General features: G+C 38.5%; 1 protein-coding gene across 2 annotated transcripts in view; it reads right to left on the bottom strand.

Annotated features, from left to right (window-relative positions):
- Positions 1 to 260: 260 nt before the first annotated feature.
- Positions 261 to 20,708, bottom strand: part of PPP1R16B (protein phosphatase 1 regulatory subunit 16B) — a 135,726-nt gene continuing 115,278 nt past the window's right edge. For both annotated transcript variants that reach the window (XM_060772236.2, XM_060772237.2), the window contains exons 3-11: positions 20,612 to 20,682; positions 18,121 to 18,266; positions 11,977 to 12,080; positions 9,753 to 9,877; positions 8,234 to 8,359; positions 7,841 to 7,916; positions 7,046 to 7,175; positions 2,869 to 3,037; positions 261 to 2,360 (exon numbers count right to left, since the gene is read on the bottom strand). In XM_060772236.2, coding sequence (XP_060628219.1) covers positions 1,839 to 2,360; positions 2,869 to 3,037; positions 7,046 to 7,175; positions 7,841 to 7,916; positions 8,234 to 8,359; positions 9,753 to 9,877; positions 11,977 to 12,080; positions 18,121 to 18,266; positions 20,612 to 20,682 — 1,469 coding nt within the window. In that variant the 3' untranslated portion in view covers positions 261 to 1,838. The remainder of the gene's footprint in view (positions 2,361 to 2,868; positions 3,038 to 7,045; positions 7,176 to 7,840; positions 7,917 to 8,233; positions 8,360 to 9,752; positions 9,878 to 11,976; positions 12,081 to 18,120; positions 18,267 to 20,611; positions 20,683 to 20,708) is intronic.

The raw sequence follows: 20,708 nt of genomic DNA, 5'->3' as shown, positions 1-20,708 counted from the left end.
AAGTTCTGCAAAATGAGATTCACACTGCTGAAACAGCACTGCTAATACGGAGGGTTTTGTGACCACTTTCCTTCTCAGCATTTCCAGTGGTAAAGAATGCTTACAGCTGCAGTTCACCTACATCTGGAAAATCTCACCTTGTCTACCTCAGTCATCAGGAAAATATGCCAGTTTTGCAAGTTATATCTTGGTTTTGCTAAATGGCTGCTACTTTGGTGATTAGAGAAAGAATTCTAAATCTAATCTTTTTTTTTAAAAAAAAAGACAGTACCAATGTGCAGCTAAGAAGCATTTGAGAAGGGTTCCAAAACTTAATATCTTGGGGCAAAGACAAGCTTGTTGTGAAGTGCAAAACAGTAACATGTTAAAAGCTTTCAAAGACCAGTGGTGTTACCAGCAACATAAAATGTGCAAAGTTTGGAATGTGCAAGGGCACACATTTATTTCTGAGTGTAGAATATATTTCCAGCCCTTGGCTTTAGTGCCTTCTATAAGTGTATCCTAAAAGTATTGCTAGGTGATAGCTTTTTCCAAGTGGGTGGGATCATATGTTAAAGAAGTCACAAGGCTATCTTCTGTTGTAACTTACAATAACACTTGCATTAATGTTATGATATGGGTTCTTTCTTCATTACCAGCTGTGGAATGGGGCAATGCATCATGCCATACACCACAGCATGGAATAAGTATAACTCCATGTTATGATGGAGAACTCAACTCGGATATACTATTTTTAGTGGCCACATCCCATTTTCCTTGATGTGCAACTACCTACATTTGTTAAAATTAGATATTTTCAAACTTAAAAATTCTGCCCACCAAATTCCTTTATTGGTCTTAGCAGAAAGAAACGCTGAGGAAAAACAAACAGTGATAAATATAAAGAGAAATACATGAAAAACAACAGTAAAATGTTCCAAAAATAGGTAAATCACATACATTAATATTTAAGAACTATTTTAAATTATCTCATAGGTATAGCAATGCAGGCTAATGAAAAACATAGCATGGTGAGAAATAAAGTTCGAGTCAGAGAAGAAACTTCCTAACAGCTTTGGAGAAAATCAAAGCCCACAATTCTCTGATGAAACATGATAAAACTTGAACTGATGAGAAAATTGAATCTGTACAAGTGCAAAGTAAAAGGATTACTGGTGAAGAATATTATACATTGACCATAAACTCCTTTTAATTGTATTACTCCTCTAAAGAGCTAAGAATATCCCCTCATTTTATGAAAGGGTGGAAGCTTGCAGACATGACCTACATCTGTTTTTATGTAAAGAGTACTGCGAGAAATAATGGCTCAAAATTGGCAATACAATAAATAATGTCACAAACGTGTTCTTTCATAACAGGCTAAACTTTCAGATTTGTTGTTAAAGTGCATATATCTCCTGTGTGCAAAACTGGGTCTTTCTATAGTCCAACTTGGCTTATAAAAGTGCTGGATTCTAATCACATACCGTTGATAGTGGCAAACCAAGGATGTGATGAGAGATTTTGTGTTCCCAAAGTGCCAGTTTTCAGGAGCATGGTGGTGCAAGGAGATTCTAAATTAGACAGGATGTAAAATCCAATGGATTTAATGATCTTTCGCACCAGTTTATGAAAAGGAATTTTCCCCATGAACTTCTCTTTTTTGCCTGTACTTGCTTGATTTCAATGGAATTGCCATAGCAAAGTAAGGTACTATGAATGAATAAGCCTGGTAGATCCTGGCCAGGGATGACCAATCCAGGTTCTCCCATTTAGCAGTGGTAACAACCAAAATTCAGTAATTGATGTATTATGCCCACCCAAATTTGGTATCTACACCAGTGAGGAATGAATTTAGATCAAGAGATCCTACAACACCCATGTACTTTCTCCTCCATTTCTTCCATGGGAGCTTTGAATTTTAAGAGAGGTGGATCACCACTTGATACTGTGTAATAAACTGAAGTCCCATTGGATGTGTAAGTAGGAGTCCTGGAGGTAATCAGGTGCTCTTTTGCTTCTCCCCCATTTTCTGCTGTGCTTCCCACGGTGCTACCAAAGTGCGTACTGATGAAGGGGTGGTTGAGAAGTTTGGCAGCTGCTCGCTGCCGTTTCAGTTCAGAGAGGGTTTGATGACTCCTTTCTTTGTAACCACCCCAGATTTGCTGAGAGTCGGAGACTGCAGAAGTATCATAGGGCAATGTTTGGCTTACATCATTGTCCAAAGCAGAATGCATCTTCCAAACATCTCCATTGGGAACAGAGTATTGATAAGTAGGAGAGGATAAATTGAGTCCATTTTGGAGCAATGTGTCAGAGTCACATTGTGTGCTTTTGGTTACCAGCTCTGGAAGGATTATGGACATATCTCCTGTAGAGTTCTGAAACAAAAAAAATGGAGAAATGAAGCCATGACTATCCAACATCTGTTAGATCAATACTATGCCTGTGTTTACTGGTTTCCATGGGCAATACATTCACTATAATCTTCGTGTTGTGTTGGACTACAGCTTCCCAGGCAGCACAGCCATCAATGATGTTGGTTGGAATGATGGTGGCTGAAACCTAATACATCCCGAAGGCACCAGGTTGGGGAAGCCTGCTCTATTATGTTCTGATAGGTGTAAAAATAGGTTAAGGTGGCTTATATAGAAGACACTCCTTACACTCTTTTTTTGTGTTTAGCATAATTTATCCAAGAAAGTTGGAGAACATCAGCCTGACAAGGAATTTTGGAAGTATACACAATGATTGGCTTGATTTAAATACTGGAATTTGTATTGTGTGGTACAATTTGTTAACACACTCCTTTGGGCTGCCATGGGTTCCCTGCCTGGAAATGACTTAATCCTCATACAAACAATAATAAGTCAATACTTTGTCTCTTACTGGATTTGTGTTCTCTTGGTTGGAGTAAGTCTCCCGGATGTCCCCAGTATAATCAGAGGTTCTTTGCTCTTCTGAAGCTTCTATTTGCTGCCAGATAATTGCCTCCTTCTCATACTCCTTCCTGTAAAGGTTTGTTCTGTCAGAGAGACTTGCCCTCCGCACCACTTTACTGAAGAAAAGACACAAGGAGAAGGAGGATTACTGAGAGGATAATTAATGAAATGGAATGGACATTCTTTTACAGATGATCCCTCAGTGTGAAGACCAATTTCAAAGTATTTTAAGAACCTTCACAATGTTGTCCATATTTACCTTCAGGATTTACTAACAGACATGAAACGTTACCTAATTATTACTCAGTAAATATAAAATTAAAAAACAACAACAACATAATTATCACTGAAACTTTCATGAGATGATTAAGTGAAAATATTCTGAGATCATCCATCTGAGGAACTGTGCTTTTGTATGACTTGCCTATTTTGTTGAACATATCTTTTTATTTATTAGAAAGCATTTCCAACTCTCAAAGAGAAAATTTCAAACTTAGCTTCATATCTCCATGTCGCCTTGGGCCAATCTCTTGGTTTAAGTCCAATAGTGCAAACAAAATGTATTAATCTGAAAATTTAGTCAGGCTACTTAAAATAGATACCACCTAATGTAAGATATAGCTGTTTGTGCAGCAATATTCATATTGATTTCTAAATATACATGCATACATGCATGCATATGCACACACAATTTCTTTCAGTTGTTATCTCATTTTCATTGGATTATGTCAGGAAGAACTGTCCTATGACAACAAGCATTTTAAGCGAACAAGCTTTCTTCAACCAACTCCTGGAGAGCTCTCAAAATGGTGATTTACTAACACTAAGGGAGCTACACTCAGTGACCCCTACTACCCAATCAAAAGCAGAAATGGATGCATCAGTGAAAATGTGGCTCCCATTGTCAAAGTTGCCTGCATCTGCCATAGGCAACTAACTGGAGCTGGCTATGGGAGCACACAATGCCCCTACTAAAACAGCTCCATTGGCTGCTGAGAAGCTTTTGATTCCAATTCAAAGTGCAGGTTATTACCTATAAAGCCCTAAACGGTTTGGGTCCTGCCTATCTTCATGACAGCATCCCCCCCTATGACCCAGCACAGGCTCTAAGATCTGCCAGGGGGGTGAGGCTTTCCTCTTGGTTCCGCCACTGTCACAAGTGTGGTTGGTGGGGTTGAGGGAGAGGGCCTTCTCAGTGGTGGCCCCCTGGCTTTGCAATGCCCTCCCCAGGGAGATAAGGCAGACCCCCACTCTATCCTTCCATAGGGACCTAAAGACGTGGTTGTTCAAGCAAGCTGTTGATAACACCTAGTCCTTATTTGTTCTATGCAATAGTTATGCAGCATGGCACTTCATCCCATGGCCTTGTTCCATGGTTACAACTCTGCACTTATCCCATTCCCTTGTCCTATTGTTTACAGCCTGACCACGTCTTAAGTTATTGTTTTATATGCCTGTATGTTTTGTTCAATTGTATTTTATATTATGCTTCATTTCATGTTTTGTTTTTAGGCACTTGTGCCATGTGTAAGCTGCCCCAAGTCCCTTTGGGGAGAGATAGCAAGATATAACAATGAAGTTATTATTAAAGCTATTATAGATGTGAAGCAGGCTTCCTTTTGCCTCTTAATCCTAACCTCCCGTTGCTTTTGGCATTTGCCATTAATTTGACATCAACATACAGGAACCCTATGAATGAGAGACCTCTAAGAGCAAACACATAGGCACAGCTTCCTGAATTAATCCACCTGTAGTGTGGTGATTTTTCCCCCTATTGCCTTCCACTTCACCAAACTTAATTGCTCTTTCCAAGGAGGTCCTTCATCCCATGATGAGTCCAAAGATTTTAGTTATCTTGTCTTCTATCTAGGCCTCTAGCATGATGCAATGGAATGGATGGATATATGGACTCTGAACCTGAGCATGAGATTGTTTATGATTTTATTATGTATTGATGTTTTTAATTAATTGTTGTAATTGTTTTTATCTGTATTGCTGTGAATTGTCTTGGGCCCCCACTGTAAGCCGCCCTGAGTCCCCCCCGGGGTGAGAAGGGCGGGGTATAAGTAAATGAAATAAATAATAAAAATAAATAAATTTCCATTAATTTCCATTAATTGTCTTTTAGCACTCCATCGTATCTGTAGAAAACTCCTCCAGCACCTTGTTTCAAATGCATTGATTTTCTTCCTGTCAGCTTTCTTCACTGTGTACTTTTCATATTCAGATTGGATATATTGTGTCATAGATTATTCTAATTTTCCCTATTCTCTGTTTTAAATGCCATATCTCATAGTAAGATATGCATTCACCACCTTTTCCAGCATAGCCCACTCTAATAAAATACAACGGCAATGAAAAGTGGCCACTAGATGGCCCTCAATTCCATGCTAGCAAGTCCTGACCCTTCTCACAGGGTGCAAAGACTGAGAATAAATGGACAGCAGGCTGCATCAACCCCGCTTCTCTGTCATAGGTGACAAGTGACAAGAAATAATAAAAGACAGGTAATGGGTCTAAATACCTCAAAGGCACTAGATTCTGGCAGATCTTGTAGGCTAAGCATGGTCAGATCTGGTTAGTACTTGTTTGGGAGAGACTGCCAATGAATATCAGGTGCTGTGGGCTATATTTCAGCGGAACGAATCAGCAAAACATTTTTTGTGTATTCCTTGCCTAAGAAAACCCAATGAAACTAAAGGGGTCATAATAAGTCAACAGGGATATCACACACATAATAAAATTTCAATTCCATTTACAACAACAACAAAAAAAAGTTGCCTAGGCATATGGTTACTCCAAAGTTGCTTAGGCATATGATGCATCCCTTGTCACCTTCCATCTCTTCCCCTTTTTCTGTTTTAACACTACGATACAGCTGAAACTTCCCCATTAAACTACTTTTTTATCATGTCAGAAGCGACTTGAGAAACTGCGAGTTACTTCTAGTGTGAGATAACTGGTTGTCTGCAAGGACATTGCCCAGGTGATGGCCAGATGTTTTACCATCCTATGGGAGCCTTCTCTCATGTCCCTGCAAGGGAAGCTGGAGCTGACAGATGGCAGCTCACTCTCTCGTGGATTTGAATTGCCAACCAGCAGGTCAGCAGTTCAGCCAGCAAAAGGGTGTAACCCATTGTACCACTGTGGCTCCATAATAAACTGTTTGAAACTTTTACGAAATGATGGTTTTCTTCCATCATTTCCTAAAACAACATGTTCAGTAATCGTGGCATATATTAACTAACAATTAAAATTATGTTTACTCTAGTAAGCAAAGTGGCCAGATTTTAGCCTGCAGAAGTTCCTGTAGCAGAGCAGCTTTCTTATCTCAGATCCACACTGCTAGGCCTATATGGTCAAAATCGTCTATGAGACAGAAAGTCAGACCAAAACCCTATTTGGACTTCATGCTAGTACAACTGGGCATAATCGATGTATGTGTAAAATCTCTTTACAATAATTCTTGCTCATCAACTCAATATCTGCCAAATGAATGGTACCTGCACACAGCTCCCCTGGCAATGGCAGTGCCTTTAGAAAACACTTCCACTTGCTACCAGGATTAATGCTTCTAGGAAGCAGTGTGGCATAGTGATTTGAATGTGGACTGTGCCTCAGGACACCAGGGTTTGAATCTCTGAGCAAATCATGCCTTCTCAGTCCCAGAAAACCCTGTGATACATTTGCCTTATGTTCAACATAAGTTGAAAACAACTTGAAGGCATGCAGCAGCAGCAACAACAATGCTTCTATGCTTCTCCACCAACACATTAGTCTAAGCATAACTACTCTAGTAGAACTTTTAGTCCTCTTACTTTATACAGGGTTTTAACCTCTGAGTTTAAATAAAAAATCTTAGGTTCATAACTCTGAACATTGGCTCACAGGATGAGTAAGAACTGGTCACTTCCACAGCTTAAAATATGAAGGGTTGTTGTATTCCTCCACTTTAAAGAAAAGACGGGGAAACACAGATCAAGTTGTACAGATGTACATATTTGTGTGAAAGAGCAGTATCCTAAGTATAATTTTCAGTTGCAGTTTGCAAATATGTATATTTGCCCTGCATGTATATGAACCGGCTTGTATCCAGGCAACAGGGCATTGTCTTGCTCACTCACCCTCTGCTTCCAGTGCTGGAAGTCCTCCGGCTCAAAGAGGTCTTGTGTCTCATCTGAGATTTCATGATGACGTCATGCTTATGCTTCAGTTCTAAGAGTAGAACCTTAAATTCCTCTTCTTCACAGAGGTCTAAATGAATGCAAACCAAATCCTTGAGGTGAGTGACTCTGAGAAAATGATGCTTCAAGGGAGAAACTGGCATGATAATTAAAGTTCTGCTCACACGTTGCATTTATCTGGAGTACAACAAGGTCATGAACATCCACTGTGTTCAGTGTAGGAGGACTGCAGGAAAGATGCAATAAGCATGTTCAGTTTTAGCATACCTTCCTTGAAAATTCACTGATGCTAAGAATGCAAAGATCAGTGTACTTCCAGTCCATGTCCCCTTTCTATATAAAGGTTACATATTTGTACTCATATATAAATATGTACAAATTGTAGCCATTAATTCATCCTCTTTTGTTCCTACTGAGGATGCTTGCCATAGATGCAGGCGAAACATCAGGAGAAATGCCTCTAGAACATGGCTCTATAGCCCGAAAAAACCCACAAGAACCTAATGTCAACCCTTTTTTACATTATAAAGGATAGAAGCATTTAATGCAAAAAGTTCTTTAAAAACTGCAGCTTTTCTTTGGCATGGAGGTGAGCCATTTTGAGGGAAAGGACAGGATGAACAAGTAGCTCTGAAAGAGACTCAGATCCTTTTAATGTAACTGGACTGCCTAAGGAGATCTCCAATATTTATCAAAGAACAGAAACTACAAAAGAAGGACAGAATTACAATTCACCTATTGGCATCTCATCCATGGCTGTCCGGGCACTCAAACTTGCACCATGGGATACTAACAATTCTGCCATGTGCATCTGTAATAAAGAACAAAGGACCCAAATTGTTAGAAGCATTCAAAACAATTGCTGTTTCTTACAGAAACTAATATAAAAGTCATCACTATCACCACTACCCAAAATGAACACTATAACTTTTCACCAGTCTGCACCAAACTGAAGATTCATCTAGCCAAGCAGCCTCTTGCTTCCTACTATAGCTAGTGAAATGTTTTAAAGAAGTCAACAAGCAGATTATGAAGGAATCAAAACCTACATTTAATAGTATATGGGCTTATGCCAAATAACCATAGCTAGATCTGTCTTCTTTGAAATAGGTTCACTGAAACACATACATGTCCCCAGAAGGCAGCAGCATGGAGGGGTTCCCAGCCATCCCAATCTTTGAGGTCCAGTCTTGCTCCATGGTCAAGAAGGATCTCTGCTGCATGCAGATATCCATTGGCAGCAGCTATATGTAACTAAAAGAAGAAGAATACAGTAGCTTTTAAAATGGCATCTCAACAATAATAATTCCTCCCCACAGCTGAATATAACCAGAAACCTAAGTTCTATCTTGGGCCAGACTTCTTTGTACTAATATCTCATCCAATTCTGTTTGGGTCTCATCAGTCTGAGGCTATTGTGGAGTTAGACCATTTTTTAAACACTAATTTTGTTCTTTGATTGTTCATAGTAAATTTCTGAATTCTGGGTACTGCTTTTTCTAATCCAATATCCTAATTGAACTGGGGAACAATGTTGTATGGCTCCTTCTGCTACTGACACTGACTTGGGGAAATAAATTGACATATCTATTATCTATGCACATATTTTTGGCCTCTCAGTGCACCCATATTCCATTGAATAGAACCAATGGATAACAGTTTTATGTAACCAATAGTGGAATTTCACATGAATGAATAATACTGCTAGTAAAGTACTCCATTATCAATTGTGAAAGACTAACATCCACAACTGAATATTAACATCAGCATCACACTGGACCAAGTTGTTTTTAGATCAAATTAGATGCAACCAAATTAATGCTTGAAAATGTTACTTTAGTTAGAACAGATTATCAACAAGTGATAGGATAAAATAATATATGTTTATCAATAAAGAATAAAATAAGTGTTAAAAATCAACAGAAGACCAAGCCACATTACAATTTCCCAACAAACAAATATTATTCTATACTATGTACTGTTGCTTTCCTGGCTTTCTTTGTTAGTTGTTTCACATGAAATCACATTTTGCTATTGTTTGCTGTCTTTAAAGCAACTGTCCAGCAACCCTCCTTTGGGTCGTGGGTATTACAATAGTAGATAGATTTTTGTAAATCCTTTATTTTCCTCACACAGTGTGCGAGGGGAAGACATAGGCAGCACTTCCACCCCCAAAAACCACACAGCTTTTTTAAAAAAAGACAAATTAAACAACGATCAGCTAGAAAAAGTCAGGCTCCTCAACCTAGTGACATGGACCTGCTCCAAGGAAAAGTTACAAGAAGTATGGTTGGACATTACAACAAACCAGATTTCTGCAGGAAACTTGGCTTATTGTGGATATGACAAACATGCTACTTTCCACTGTGAACCATAGAAACAACCTTGGAGTTCTCATTGAATCCCTTGAACACTCATTGAAAAGTGAGGAGGAAAATGGATGTTTGCACTGTGGAACACAATATTTATCTGTTTTAAAAGGTTTTGCCCAATTTAAATATTAGTCATTTCTTGAGCTTGCTCCCCAAAATTGGAATGTCTAAAATCTTGATGATGTGCAAGACTTATTGTATTTAAAAGCAAACAGCTTTTGAATTCAAGCATCCCCTGAGCTTTAAAAAAACAACAACAATGAAATGTGTCTTACCAATGTAGCACCTTGTGCATCTGTTATGTTCAGTTCCTGCCCAGTTGCTATAAGCTCTGTGATATCATCAACCATTGTCTGTTCTGGAGCTGCTCGCGTGTCATTGATTTTCTCTTGTGTAATGCCTACAGTGAACAAGAGGAGAATGACAGTGAAAATAACTTTTTTTGCAAGTTGGATAAAATTTAGACTCTTGGAGACAGCATCCAGTCATATTTATTTTATGTGGAAATTGTTTGGCAGGCTTATAAGGAAACCTAAACAAGACATATATGATGTAGTCCTTATGTTAAGAAAAAAGGCTGCTTGATGAGGAATGCGTGTCCTCAGAAACACATGATTCATATTACATGATGGGGAAGTCAAGATTTTTTGGGAGGAAAAAAGGGGTGGTTAAGTAAAACAAATGAGGAAAAGATTAGGCATCCCATCCCACTCTTTGTCAGCTCTAAATCTCCCTTTCCCAAATGCATCAGGATTCATGTATCTATGTGAAGAAAATTTATATCATTAAAACTCCAGAGTAAACCCTTGCTAAGGGGACTGAACTACAGAAACCCCTGCTAAGCACTGAAACTCCATACTGGTTGGATGTGAGGCACATATACAGAACAAGAGAAAGCAACACTTATAGTGGATGGAATGGCTGGATGTAAATGAACTGTAGCCATAAGCATCAAGCTTGAAGCTCTGATGTGCATCATAGCAAGGGCCTGATGCTCACATTTGCATGGAAAAGTGGCTTTCTTTTGTTCAGCAGCCCAGTACTGGTTCATGAAGAGTACACCTGATGGGCAACAATGGTCACATTAGATCCCCAGGAAACAGAGAGCAATACCTGCCCCACTGAACCCCTGAAATAATGACTTCTGCTTATCCTGTGTTATTTAAAAAGGGGCAGGGGAGGGGGCTTGAAGTATGGTGAAAATTAGCATGTTTGGTCTGTGGGCAATTTTTTTTTCACTTCCTATTTCAAAAGAAGATTTCTCTTGGGACTACTGTAAATTGGCCCAATAAACATTTAAACATTGCAAAAAAATACAAAACCCCTACATTCTAAAGTTGTTTTTTTTTTGGGGGGGGGGGTTAATCTCAAAGGTGACACTTATAGACCACTCCTGCTATACATTAAACCTAAAACCTTTCATGAATGCAGAATGATACCTTAAAAGTGCAATCCTATCCCTATATAAATAATACATATATTTATATATTAAAACATTTCTATACCTGACTATATAAAAAATATCTCAGGGTGGTGTAAAAGTAGAATCAATGTAAACAAGTTAAAACCATTCTGAGCAATCTTTAAAACAATTTGCCTTTTCATTTTGAAATAAATCAGTGAGGTCCAAAAGCTTTGATAAGTAGCCATGTTTCTTACTTGTTGCCTAAGTGGAACCAATGTTGCTGTCAATTGGACCACTAAGAGGAGGAAATTATACAAATTCTGCAAACAGTGTATTCACCTAATTGGTGTATTGATCATCCTCTCCCCAGCAGATTCAAAGCAAACAATTGAGGCACTCCCTCAAGTATTGAGCTCCCTATTAGTTTTAAATGTCATCGGAAGCATCTTGAATTCAGACCACAAACATATTGACAGTCAGTGCATTCTTTTAGGACTGTCATTATAAGATGTCAACATTGTATTCCAGTCAATAATCAAGCCACTGCATTTTGTACTAGGTGCAGCTTCCAAGGGCAGCCTCATGCAGATTGAATTACATTAGAATAATTAGGAGGTTATCAATGCATTAACCACTGTGGTGCAATGGAAATATCCTGCTTGTTAAGCATGTACAGGACTGTAGTTTTTATGTCCTAGATCAAGCTAGGCAAAGCCCCTTTCAAGGCTGTTGCAGTAGTCATCAACCTCTCTAGATTCCCCTGACCACACCTATTTCTTGCTCCCCCAAAAGTGAATTGCCTTTCCAGGAACCCCAGGTAAGCAACATCACCTTTTAAATAGGTTGCAGGACCCCGTTGTAGTATTTAACTTTTTTTAAAACAATAATAATAAATTAAAGTGTGCTTCTGGCATTTTCTCTGTGTTGCATTTGCTTTTTGGCATTTCTAGCAGTCTAGGAGTAGAAAATAGGTCCCAGATCTGTTGCCGTTGCTCACTCCTGTGTAGCTGTTCAGCTTCCACATTAAAAAGCACCACGGGAAATAGAAAAATGCAAGCAAGTCCCATACTCAAGATTTCCAGATCCTGTCTTACCCTGGTATGCCATACAAGTCTCAATGATGTCTAGAGTTGGTTCATCCTCACAGAGGTCATATGGCATGTTGCCATCTGCATTTACTGCCAGCAGGTCTGCCCCACTGCAAGAAGAAAGCCATACATGAGAGAGATGCACACACCTAGAAACCAGGGCCACCAGAGGCTTTCAATAGGAGACATGAAAACTCAAACACACGGGGAAGAGAATTATTACTAGTCATAATGCTTATATATTACTTCCATTGTGCTTGTATGTGCCTTCTTGTCACCTGTCAATGTATCCTGGCCCTATGAATTTAGTAGGGTCTTCTTAGGAAAGACCTATTTAGAGATATGCTGCCATTGCCTTCCTCTGAAAGGTAATCTAGGAAACCTGATATTCTTTGGTGATCCTGCATCCAAGTACAAACCAGTCTTCATCCTACTTAGCTTCAAAGTTCAGACAGTATCTGGTGCCTTCAGAGAATTTAGATCCAAAAAAGCTAATGTACATCTCACAATTTTAAATTATTGTATATTTTTCTGATATATCAAACACTGTTTTTAACAAAACCATATGAGGAGTTAACTACATCAAGAGTACCATGATTTAGAAGGCACATCTTTGAGATGTTGTTACTGCTATCTGCCTTCAAGTCATTTCTGACTTATAACAACCCTATTATAGGAACTGCCAATGAAATTTCTACTGAAATTGAGGATTGCCATTGTTAGTAATACGCATTGTTGTATCTTGCCTTCCATGGAATCATTCTACCATTTGAAGATTCCAACAAGTAAATTGCCTTCATGGATTCTTTGTTTGCTTGCAAAAGAGCCACCATCTCACACTGTGCATTCAATGCCTGGCTGACACATTTATATAGATTTAATTAAACTAATGTTTATTTATTATATTCACACCCTGCCTTTCTGCCCGAAGTGTTGAACATCACTACAGCATAAGACAAAATAGAAACTTGTAGCTATAGCATACATGTACACAATTTAAAATATGTAAGAAGAAATTAACATTATCATCCTGTGGAAAGATATAGCAGAAAACATCTTAAAAGCCAAAAGCCTGTATTTTAATAAAAATGTTGCCAGTAAAGATGGAGATAGCTTGGTTTCCTCTGTCAAGGAGCTCCAATCTCTGGGAGCAGCAACTAAGAAGGCCTTTTATTGCATTCCAAACAAAGCATGTTTCTAACAATATTGGGATAGAGAGTGATGCATTCAACTACAAGTAGAGGAAAAAGTCATTAGACTAGGGATTTGTTACCACCAGAGAGTAAGCCCAATAATCATGCTTACTGGAGGATTCTGGGAGTTACTGTGCATGTTCAAGATGTGCACTGGACACACACATTTTCTTTGTTCTCATGCCCACATTTTTCTCAGCAATTACTAAGATGGGATCATTTTATGAAAGGTACCAAGTGTGACAAAACTGCCATATTCTGCATTCAGAACCACATGAAGCCTCGATGCGAAAATAATATTCTAACACAGATTACACTTGATCTGTCTTGACATTTACAGACTTTGAAGTGAAGACCAAGCAACCACTTGCATTGATATTCATGTTCATTTTTTTCTTCCCCATGAGAACAGAGGAAATTGCAATGTAAACCGCACTAGCCAGCTATTTTATAGTGTGTGTCTAAATCAGCAAACAAAGCACAGGATCAGACATTCTTTGTACTACTGCTACTTCTACAGGTCTCTCTGGGCTCCATGTTCTGACACTGAAGCCTTTTGATTCTATATTTAAACAGGCTTTTTGATCTGAAAGCCTTTTTACAGAATGAGACTTTGATTGGAACAACCACATGCTGTGTTGTATTCTGCAACAAAACAAAACAAAATTGTACCCTACAGCCCCTTCTGGTACAGAGAGTCAACTGATACGGGACAAAGACTAAAACATTCTTATTACTGAGGCACAAGCTAAGTGGGATTTATTAATCTTTTTATATTTGCATTTCCCTTGTCCCTCAAGGAGTTTAGGGCAATGTATATGAAGCCCCCACTAGCAACTGTGTCTTCCCAACAACCTGCTGAAGGAGGGTGTAATGAGACATTACATCAAAAGCATGAAATGGTGGAGATCACGTTTGTATTGTTTACTTTTTTTTTAAAAAAAGTCTCATATTCCAAAAAGTATGTTGTAAATGTAGAAAGCAAGACTCCATAGTCTAGTTTCAAAGCGTTTCTTTTAAAGCCTTCAAGACATCTGAAGAACCATAACTACAGTCACTAAGAAATACTTTGCTACATATCTCTCCAGCTTATGGGACATCAGTAACACCAAACTATGGGACTCTACCCTACATTTGGGTGAATGTCTTATAGACTTTTTGATAGGATGAGCCAAGATGGTTTGGTTGTTGTTTCATTGCCTATTTTGTGAAATTACTTTTTTTTAACTTACCTAATTTTTAACTAACCTGGTTTATAAATCTGGACACTGTTTCCATTTTCTGTTAATGTTGCTATTTATTAATTTAGTTGTTTTAATTATTTTTGTGGTTAATTTGTTTTCAGGTTGAATTTAGCAACACAGACTCCTACAGGGATGGAATATAATAAACATAAGGTATTTTATATTTGCAGATAGGAAGCTTTTTTATCAAATATTATTTATCTATCCATTCACTAGAATATAATATAATATCTTTAATGTCATTGTACATCATACAATAGAATTAAATGCCATCCCTAATTACATTATATATGTAGAATTACAAAACAAAACACTCATCTTTCTACATTCTAATCACTATTGCACAATCATAGAATCATAGAATCATAGAATCATAGAATCATAGAATCATAGAATCAAAGAGTTGGAAGAGACCTCATGGGCCATCCAGTCCAACCCCCTGCCAAGAAGCAGGAATATTGCATTCAAATCACCCCTGACAAATGGCCATCCAGCCTCTGTTTAAAAGCTTCCAAAGAAGGAGCCTCCACCACATTCCAGGGCAGAGAGTTCCACTGCTGAATGGCTCTCACAGTCAGGAAGTTCTTCCTCATGTTCAGATGGAATCTCCTCTCTTGTAGTTTGAAGCCATTGTTCCGCGTCCTAGTCTCCAAGGAAGCAGAAAACAAGCTTGCTCCCTCCTCCCTGTGGCTTCCTCTCACATATTTATACATGGCTATCATATCTCCTCTCAGCCTTCTCTTCTTCAGGCTAAACATGCCCAGTTCCCTAAGCCGCTCCTCATAGGGCTTGTTCTCCAGACCCTTGATCATTTTAGTCGCCCTCCTCTGGACACATTCCAGCTTGTCAATATCTCTCTTGAATTGTGGCGCCCAGAATTGGACACAATATTCCAGGTGTGGTCTAACCAGAGCAGAATAGAGGGGTAGCATTACTTCCTTAGATCTAGACACTATGCCCCTCTTGATGCAGGCCAAAATCCCATTGGCTTTTTTTTGCCGCCACGTCACATTGTTGGCTCATGTTTAACTTGTTGTCCACGAGGACTCCAAGATCTTTTTCACACGTACTGCTCTCGAGCCAGGCGTCACCCATTCTGTATCTTTGCATTTCGTTTTTTCTGCCAAAGTGGAGTATCTTGCATTTGTCACTGTTGAACTTCATTTTGTTAGTTTTGGCCCATCTCTCTAATCTGTCAAGATCGTTTTGAATTCTGCTCCTGTCCTCTGGACTATTGGCTATCCCTCCCAATTTGGTGTCGTCTGCAAACTTGATGATCATGCCTTCTAGCCCTTCATCTAAGTCATTAATAAAGATGTTGAACAGGACCGGGCCCAGGACGGAACCCTGCGGCACTCCACTTGTCACTTCTTTCCAAGATGAAGAGGAAGCATTAGTGAGCACTCTCTGTGTTCGTCCACTTAACCAATTACAGATCCACCTCACCGTAGTTTTGCCTAGCCCACATTGGACTAGTTTCCTTGCCAGAAGGTCATGGGGGACCTTGTCGAAGGCCTTACTGAAATCCAGGTACGCTACATCCACGGCATTCCCTGCATCTACCCAGCTTGTAGCTCTATCGAAGAAAGAGATCAGATTAGTCTGACATGACTTGTTTTTGATAAATCCATGTTGACTATTAGCGATGACTGCTTTTGTTTCTAAGTGTTTGCAGACCACTTCCTTAACAATCTTTTCCAAAATCTTGCCCGGTATCGACGTGAGGCTGACCGGACGGTAGTTGTTTGGGTCATCCTTTTTTCCCTTCTTGAAGATTGGGACCACATTGGCCCTCCTCCAATCTGCTGGAACTTCTCCCGTTCTCCAAGAACTCTCGAAGATGGTTGCCAATGGTTCCGAAATGACTTCCGCTAGTTCCTTCAATACTCTGGGGTGTAGTTGATCTGGCCCTGGGGACTTGAACTCATTAAGAGCGGCCAGGTATTCCTGAACGACTTCTTTCCCAATTTGGGGTTGGATGTCTTCCAAACCCTCATCCACTCCATCTTGCTGAGGTTGAAGACTCTCTTTTTGTGAGAAGACCGAGGCAAAGAAGGCATTAAGTAGTTCTGCCTTTTCTCTGTCCCCTGTCAGCATTGCCCCATCTTCTCCTCGAAGAGGTCCTAATGCCACATCAGTGTAAAACCATAGAGTTCAATACAGACACAGCTCTAAGTTAAAAGCTAACTCTCAGCCTATTTGTCTTTATTTTTATCATCCCATATCCTTAAGAATATTTTGAACTTTCTTAAGGAAGTGGGAATTTTAAAGTTCTCTCAAAAAGGGGAGAGGGAAACCAATAATTATCTGGGCAGTAATGGTAATTCTCTGGAGCGCCTTCCTATGTGCCACTATGCAATTAGAAAACCATATACAGATGAACTCTTACCTAGATGCATTGGGAATTGAACCTGACATCTTCTTTAATGAATGTAGTCTACCAGTGAATTTTGTTCCAGAAAGATGACAGGAAGAAGAGAGAACTGGATTGATGCAGGGAGTTTAAAGTAAACCTACATTCACATTCTTCATTAAGTATGCAAAACATGCCTAGCTGGAACATATCCTTACCCATAATCTCAAAAGGCACTAGATAACCAGCCAGACATCGGCCAGTGTCAGAAACTGGCAAAAGACTCATCAACTACATTCTGACCAGTTTGTAAAACAGAATTAGGAAGCTTACTGCTCTTCAGATGTCGTTACTCCAAAATATCTATAAATAAAACATTCATTTTAAAGCCAAGATGAGAAACCTATGGGCCTCCAAATATTGCTGGATTTTAGCTCCCACTCAGCAACCACCAAACAATGGGACAGCAAATCTATACTTAATGTTATCATTAATACTAAAATATTAATTAAACTTGTATTTTCCCTGATATTGTGTTTTATTTATTTTACATAAATATTTATTCAGTTTAATGACCCCCTGTTTCTACTTCACTGGCAAGATGGAAGAATACACTTCTTTTACCAAATAGCAGAAGAGGAATGCTAAAATATAGAGTGCAATGAATCTGGAGATGTGAAAATGTTCTCCTAATGGCACATGTTCTTTAACTCTCTTTCAACATTTTTGTAAGGACTTCTCAAAGTGCTGCCCCCTTACCTGACCATCCTACAACTGCCCAATACCTTGAAGGGGCTAGTCTAAGATTCAATAATTTTGGACAAGGATGTTGGTCTGATGTGAAGTTCCAGAAAATGTCTCAAATTGCAGATCCTATAAGTCAGTGGTAGGAAACTTCAAAACCTGTAGGTACCCAATCCAGCTCTCTCTGATTTCTGAATTAGCCATGTCTGATTCCCTATACAAGATCATTTGATAGTTCCCTAATGTTTATGTGGGTTTTTTCCATAATAAAAGATTCAACTGCCTCACCTCAAGCTTAATTGCTGGTAGTAGTGAAGGGCTGTGGGCAAAAATATGCTAGTATACACATTTGGTTTTTATTTAATTAATTTATATTCTACCTTTCTCCCAGCACAGAGTCCAAGATGCAGTGCAGCCCCTACAAATATCTCTGAAATTGAATTTGGCTGTCAGTCTGAAATATTTCTCACTCTTGCTATATGGGGCACTCTTGGTGGTATTTAAAACATAGGAATTTGCCACAAATGAAGAAGCACAGATATCCACAGCCAATGTCCAGAATATCCCACAAAAAGGCTAACCCACCAGAAAACACAAAGAATAAAGTATCACCTACTGCTGAATCAGGATTTTCACCAGATTGATGTGCCCACATGTTGCGGCCGCATGCAGAGGAGTCCACAGTTCATTGTCCTTTGCATTGACATTAGCCCCATGGTTCAGAAGAAGCTTAACTATCTCCTCATAGTTGTCTATGCAGCACTGTTGACGAATCAAATTCAACAAAGGTAAGTTTGACTTTGCACAGACCATTTTTTCTCTTAAAACCTGGGAGGGGCTTCCACTTTTCTGTCCCTTGATGCATCATTGGTAACTGATTATAACTATACAAGTGAAACAGAGGGGAGTTGGCCATGGGCCTCATTTCATGGAAGTTTGGTTGGAAAGGATGTTTTCTTTATTTTTCTAATTTCTGCCTGTTTTCTAATATTCAGGGAGATGTATAATGTAATAGAACAGATTACAAGGAGGCTTTAGTAACATCTGTTTCACTGAAAGTACTTGAGCCTATCCTTTTATCTACAGAGATACATAAAGAGTCAAACTCTGGGCATAGACTAGAGATGGGATAAAGGGGCAAAGAATGTGCTATTACTTAGGGATGCTATCCAATAGCTACCTGTAATGATTCACCAAAAAAGATGGGCAGAGTAACTTCAGCAGGCCCAATTTTAAAATGGTAACAATAGAAACAATCATGGGATAGTGCATCCAGCATCAAGGTCCTTTTTTCCTTATTTGCACAGGAAATATATGTCAATGCAAAGATTCACATTATCAAAAAATCTTGCATTTGTCACACACATTGTATAAAGTAATCCTTGGATAATCATATTTTTGCTCATAGATAGAAAAGGAATTAACAATTTTCTCTTCCACCACCCTACCAAACTGTAGCTATAATATGCTTCATTATTGGTCAATAATGCTTTCTCTCTCTATACCATTTGCCTCAAATTTCAGCTGATTGTAGACATATAGCACTCTTTCACACGAAACAATTATAGCACTATGGTTCTATAACTATATCCAGTAGAATCTCGGGATTTGTAGTCTGGTGGGGCACTAGCTCTCACTGTCTAAGATTTCTACATAACCCTCCCTAAAAACTTCCACAAGATGGCACCATGTCAGTTAAAATGGAATCACAGCACTATAACTGTGTCCTTTGCCTCCTGTTTAGTTAAGCCATTGGCTCAATATTAACTGTATTCACTATCAGAGTTTTTTTTAAAAAAAAGGAACTAGATTTGTTTACCATTGACAGAAGTTTTGCCCTCTTCCAAGCAATCCTTAGGATCTACAACTACTCTTACCTTCCTTTAAAATACTTTAAATGCCCACAATGCTGATGCTTCTTTAATTTGATGTAATTGTTAAACTGTTTAAAATACTACTTGACTGTTCCATTATTCCTTACTTTTTAAAATGGTTCTAAATTGATTTTTTTTCTTTGTATATAGTAATATTTCAATGAGCAAATATACAAACTGGCAAGCTCACAAAGACACATTATGTTGTCCTTGCTGACAATGAAGTTATTGTTGTTATTCATTATTGTTTTGTTATTGATGTTTTCCTTGTGTATCAATTGATTTACTGTCTGATGTTTATTTACTTTTAATGCATTGTTGTTATTTTCTATGTTGCTTTGGTGTGAGCGGTGTTGAGAATATTGTTCAGGGAAAGGCAATATATTACACAAATACACTGATGGGTAGATTGAAATGATGGGAGAGATTATTTAGATTAGGTTGAGGATCTGAGCTCTTGCCACCATTTTTCAAGCTTAAATTCTCCGTTACCTGTTAGCCACATAAGGCAGAAAATACATACATAGTATGGAGGCATGGAGACCACAATTACTGTACCTCATAAAAGAGAAATCATATAGCAAGAATGTAATTCTTTACTAATTTTATTTTCAAAGGAAGCAGGAAATAATTGGAGCAATTTTTTTCCTGCTGCAGAAAAAAATCTTTGCAAACTCGAAAGTTTATAAAGACTATTCAGAGATTGGGGCATATTCCGTGCAAAACTTACCTGTGATATTTTTTATGTAGAAAATATAATTTTCCACAAAGGATAAAGTCTTTTCTATCCAGGAAAAAGATCTCTTACATGACCATTGTTTTCTATGCTGAAAATTGCGTATCTGGGTAATCATTCTTTTTTTAAAAAAAAAAAATCATACAGGGTGTTTTTGCAAAGCAGCATTTTCTGCGCTCTCTATCTATCTATCTATCTATCTATATATATATATATATATATATATCAATTCTGGGCAGGAAATGCTGTTTTGGGCAGAGAATGTGTAAGGCACAAAAAACACTACATGTGAATTTTGTGCAAAATAAGTCCCAAACTGTGACGATTGTCTACAGTCCAGTGTTCTTCTTGTCGACAAATATTCTTTTCAACCCCATCATTTCAGGCTTATAGGTCTCAGATTTTCCAAGACATAACAAGGAAAATATTGCTTGATTGGTTCCAAATGAAAAGAAGCTCATCCTAGATGTCACATTTCATCTTTCATAAATGCTTACCTGATGCAGTGCAGTTAATCCATCTTCATTGCACAGGTCTGGACTGAAGTTATTATTCAATAAATAACAGACTGCAAGAGACAAGAAGGATTATTTT

The sequence above is a fragment of the Anolis sagrei genome, chromosome 4 (genome assembly GCF_037176765.1).
Source record: "Anolis sagrei isolate rAnoSag1 chromosome 4, rAnoSag1.mat, whole genome shotgun sequence".
NCBI classification, from domain to species: Eukaryota; Metazoa; Chordata; class Lepidosauria; order Squamata; family Dactyloidae; genus Anolis; species Anolis sagrei.
Note: the sequence above shows the minus strand (reverse complement) of the source record. Positions and strands in the feature narration are given on the sequence as shown.